Source organism: Numenius arquata, chromosome 6 (assembly GCF_964106895.1).
Source record: "Numenius arquata chromosome 6, bNumArq3.hap1.1, whole genome shotgun sequence".
NCBI lineage: Eukaryota > Metazoa > Chordata > Aves > Charadriiformes > Scolopacidae > Numenius > Numenius arquata.
In genome coordinates this window covers 57,563,338-57,568,256 of record NC_133581.1, presented here as the reverse complement: position 1 = coordinate 57,568,256, position 4,919 = coordinate 57,563,338, and the positions used below count along the sequence as shown (strand labels likewise).

The 4,919-nt window shown below is 56.7% G+C and overlaps 1 protein-coding gene across 1 annotated transcript; it reads right to left on the bottom strand.

Annotated features, from left to right (window-relative positions):
- Positions 1-691: 691 nt before the first annotated feature.
- Positions 692-2,827, bottom strand: NPC2 (NPC intracellular cholesterol transporter 2). Its single transcript, XM_074149659.1, has 4 exons — positions 2,705-2,827; positions 2,499-2,606; positions 2,091-2,263; positions 692-1,477 (listed from the first exon to the last, which is right to left on the bottom strand). Exons 1-4 carry the CDS (start codon positions 2,787-2,789, stop codon positions 1,391-1,393), a joined length of 453 nt encoding a protein of 150 aa, XP_074005760.1. The 5' UTR covers positions 2,790-2,827; the 3' UTR covers positions 692-1,390.
- Positions 2,828-4,919: the final 2,092 nt, after the last annotated feature.

The window sequence follows — 4,919 nt, the reverse complement described above, 5'->3', positions numbered from 1 at the left end:
ACTGGGGCTGGTCAGAACTGTGCTTGTCTCGCCTTTGCCAAGGGGTACCAGAGCCACATCCTCCCTGTGGATGCCTCCCCCCCTTGCCCGCCTGGCAAGGCCACCCCAGCCTCGTAAGCTAATTCTCACCTCTCTCATGCTGGCACCCAGCCCCTTCCTTCTCTCGAGCCAAAGCAGAGACCCTTTGCCAGGCCAAACACTTGCTTATCTCCTCAGCCCAGCGCCAGCCCCCACAGACAGTGCAGCGGTTGTGGCCACTCACACCCTGCCTCATTCACACAAGGGGGCTGCAGTTTAAGTGTGAGAGCACGTAGATTTCAGCAGTTGGCAAGAGCCTTTGGGCAGGTCTGGGAGCTGCTTTTCCAGAGCCCTCGCTAGAAATGCCTTTAGCTGAGCCACAGCAAGCCAGGCCATGTTCTACACCAACTACCTCCTCAGGGAGCCTTTGCAACACTTTCAGGCCAGCACAGGACCAGCCAGGCAGGAGCGCAGCTAGGCATTGCCAGCTGGACACCCTGCCAGCCAGCAGCAGAGGCACCTGACTGCTCACAGGTCACCCACACTCAGGCCAGCACACCACCTCCATCCATGCCTTCAGCTGAAAAGTAAGACCAGCCCAACCCCAACAAGAAGATGCCCAGCCACTCTGCTTTTCCTCCTGCTCCTCTCCACTCACAGAAGACAACACAAGCAGATTTTGTCTAGCCTTTATTAAAAGGAAAGTTATAAAAAGAGGTTCAGGAGCTCCCAGGAGCTCCAAGTTAGTAGTAGTGCAAACCATTGGTTAGAGAAAGAATCATCCCTGCAGAGACGAACGCCATTTGGCTTTGCATCCACAAAAAGGAAGTTTTCCCAGCTGCAGTCCCACTGGCTCGACCGGAGGCCCAGGACAGAGCAGGCTCAAGGAAAGCCTTCCTCCCTCTCCTTCAGCTGCATGGGTGGTAGATGCAGGTGCTGGGGCATCCTGGTCACAATGGAACAGGAGAAGCGCAGGACGGTAGATGCAGCCGGTGTTCTAGAAGAGGCACTGAAGGGTTACCAGGTAGCAGCTCAGACACTAGCCAGGTTCATCGCAGAGAAATTCCTTTGGGAGGACAGACAGCTCCATTTCAAACAACTAAAGCACCTCTGCAGAGCAGCTGGAGGATGATGCTCAGTCACTCCTGCAGCAGACACTGCTCCCCCCTGGGCTGCTGAAAGAACACCCCAGAGGGCTCTAATGGGGCAAGAACCCTCTGCCCGCAGCTGACCTTGCAGGAACACAGTACTGGCTGATCAGAGGCTGCAGAGCTCTTAAGGAAGCAGTAAGAAATGCTTATTATATAAAAGAATTTGGCCTGTGTTGTCTTCTGTTTTTCCCCTCCCCGAGCCCTGCTAATGGCAGGGCTCCTCAGCTTGTGATCTGCACTGGTATCTTCCAGCAGAACAACATCTGGTCCTGGTCATCCACCAGCTCCCACTTCACAATCAGTTTAATCTGAAAGAGAGAGAAGAGCAGAGGGAAGTGAGAGTGTTCAGGAAACCTTAAGGCAAGAACACAGGGAGGGAAGTTATCACTTGTGTGGAGCAAGGAGGTCCTGGGAGCTCTGCACAAAGAAGACAGAGCTGGGGCATTGCCCCCGCTGCAGTAGATGGGTCATGCTCACGTGATGACCCCTGGAATATCTTACATGGATGGAGGGTTCAGTTGCACCACACAGGAGACCTCCACAGACTGCACTCAGATCCCCGCTGAGTCAGCAGAGAGTGGAAACACCCTGCAGCCTCCCAGCTGAACCGCACCCCCAGTTTGGGAGGATTTGGCTGAACGCAGGAGGCTCTGCAGCAGGGTATATATCAGCCTAGTACAGAGCAGGCAGATACTTGGGCAGCTGAAGACACTTCTCAGCAGCTGCTTCCTCTCCTGGGTCTGTCCCAAAGTGGGAACTTGAGACAGTCACACTCACAGCAAAAGTACCACCAGATGGTCAGAGGCGGCTTCTAACCTCTTCACCACTACCACAGAACAAGGTGTCCTCAAAGGCAGGTGGTGGGACTGCCCCAGGAAGGGTGGTAGCGCTGAGGAGCAGCCCAGCTGCCTGCTTACTTACACTGGGGTACTCGCTCTTCACAGGGAGTTTATTCAGGTAGCTGTAGGAATGGCCCTTCTGAATGGGGCACTGGATCCCGGACTTGCATCCATCAGGCTCAGGAATGGGAAAGGGTATGTCCACGTGGAGCATCTCGCCATACACCCTTGCTTTGCTGCCCTGACTCTCGGTCTCTGCAGAACATAGAGAAGCGTGAGCTCGGCACCAGAGCAGGGGACACGTACTCTACCTTACACCCCCCTGCTCAACATACCCTGGAAGAACACAACTAAGTGATGCTCTCCCTCCCCGACCACTTCTTCCCACCCAGACCCCTCTCCAGCCACCCTTCCGCACCCCTCTCCGAGCAGTGGGACACAGAAGTGACTGCCCACCCCCACCGCCCCAAACTGGGGAAGCGATTCTTACTGCTGGCGAAAGTGACGTTGATGCTGTAGGATGTTCCCTTGTGGAGCTGGCATGGCTGCGTGGGGCAGGGGCTCACGTTCACCTCTTGGATGCTGCCGTCTTTGGAACCTGCAAGGAAGAGCCGGGTTTACCGGGCCTTTTCCGCCTGCTGACCCCCCTCCGCACCCTCCCCTTCCCGCTGCCTCCCGCCGCCCCGGGCTACTCACCGCAGTCGACGAAGCGGAGGGGCTCGGCCAGGGCGGTGGCGGCGGCGCCCAGCGCCAGGAGCAGGGCGAGGGGCGACGGCACCATGGCGGCAGCGGGAACGGCGGCGGCGGCGGCAGCTCCGCGGCGGCGTCACATGAGCGCGGTGGCTCCGCCCGCCGGTTCCGCGGGGGCGCGCCCCGCCCCGGGGGCGGGACCGGGGGCGGGGGGGTCCTTAGTGGAGGGACAAGGAGCAGCCGCGTCCTCGTCCCGCAGAGCGGCGGTGGGGGCAGCCCGGAAAGGGGCGGCGACCGCACCGCCGTGACACCTCCGGTACGGGGCGGGGGGCGCGCACTGGAACCGAAGCGCTGGGACAGACGGTCCCCCTCTCCGGTAGCGCGGTCCCCGCCGGGCAGCGGCTGGAGGGCACGCTCACACGGCCTGCGCGATGGGCCGGGAAGCTCTTTCGCCCCTTCTACTGAAAGGGGGGGAAAAACAAACATGAGGAGGCTGGCGTCACGGACCGGGCGGTGGCCTTGTTCGTTAGTTCCTCCGTACCTCGCCTTCCGCAGGTTGAGAGCGGTCTGTGTCACCCCAGCGCCAGAGTCACGGCGACCGAGTCACGGCTGCGGTTGTGGCCTTTCACAGCGCGTACAAGTCAAGACCCCCCCCCCCTGCATCTCCCACTCCGGAGACGCTGGAGACTCCCGGCTTTGTGCTGCGGACGCCGGGGCGAACCGGAGCGCATCCCCGGCAACTGCAGCGAGCGTTTGACCCGAGCTAAACCTTAGGGCTTCTCCCCAATTTCGGGTGGTTACCCTCAACAGGGTGGCGCCAGGAGCGCAGCGCCGATGGGGTAGGGAGGCGGCAGAGCTGACACAGCTTCTCCCCTTCAGACCTCTGTCCCAAGGAGGCGTCCGCCCCCCCGGCTGCAGCTGCGCCGCCGGTCACCCCGCTCGGAGGCAGAACCCCCACGCTGCGCTCAGGCTTTCCACAGAGGGTGTCTCGCCAGAACCCCCCCGAGGTGTTAGCGGGACTGTCTCTGTGCATCTCTCTGCTGACCGCTTTAGCTCTTCGGAGAGAAAAAAAAAAAAAAAAAAAAAAAAAAGGATCCCATCCTTCAGAAAGGAGAGCGGGGCTTTTATTTTATTAACTTTTTTTGAAGATTCTGAATAAGCATTCAGTTTGCAGAGGCCTCAAGCAAGCAAGCGCAGGGTGCTTACAGCAGCCCTGCCAAAAAAAAACCCACCCCAAAACAACCCCAAGACCCTGCTGAGACTAAGCAGTATATTTAAGCCCATCTAGCACTCTTCGGAACCGACCCACATGAAGTCTTTTCCTTGCGCATGGGAACGCGTGCCCTTCCAAAGGCTCTCCTTCTCCCCATCCTTCAAGTCTTACGGATGGTAAGCAAAGCTGCCCATCTGACCGCTGGGAACAGAAGCGCGGCCAGGTCAGAGCAACACCATAAACTACCGTCACACATTCACGAGGCAGGCAGTGTCGTGCGTGGGAGCAAATCCCACAACACATTAAACCAGGGTGCCTCCCTGTGAAACGGGTCCTCGGGTGCCTTTGCTTTGCAGATGCTTTTGGGCGACAGCAGCAACTATATACGTATAAGGCTACACCAATTTCAAAGGCTTTGGACTAATGGCTGTTGAATCTAGGAACACAATTAACACGTATATTCTTCCCTCCCCCCAACTAGATTAATAAAAAGCCTAATAAGCTAAAGTTTGTAAAACTACAGCCAAGGCCTTTACACAAGAAAGAAGCAGAAACCTTCTGCCCAAGGTTTTTAGCTGGTATCACACGTTACCATCGTGCCAGTTCCGCAGTAACAGCACTAAAGCTTAGATTCCCCAGGGCAGCATAACCATCATCAGCCTGACAGACCTTGCTTTGAGGCAAATGCCCCTTTTGACATCTGATACAAGATGTGGGCCTCCAGGCCACCTTGGAGCGTAACATTTCACCAAAATACTTCAGAAATAGTCAATGCAACTTTAGGCTGATCTCATTATTTTACAGACAGACAAGGGGGGCAGAAAACCTAAATTACCAACATCACGGGGAGCTTGCGTTAAGGTGCAGAGACACCAGGAGAAAAGGCTAAGAAAGCCAACAGATAAATTCTTTCAGGCAAGACTGATGAGTTTTTCATTTCTGTAATCCAACCAACTCTATTATGTGAGGGAAAAGTCTTTGGTTCTGCTTTATGAGCTAGCTACGCCA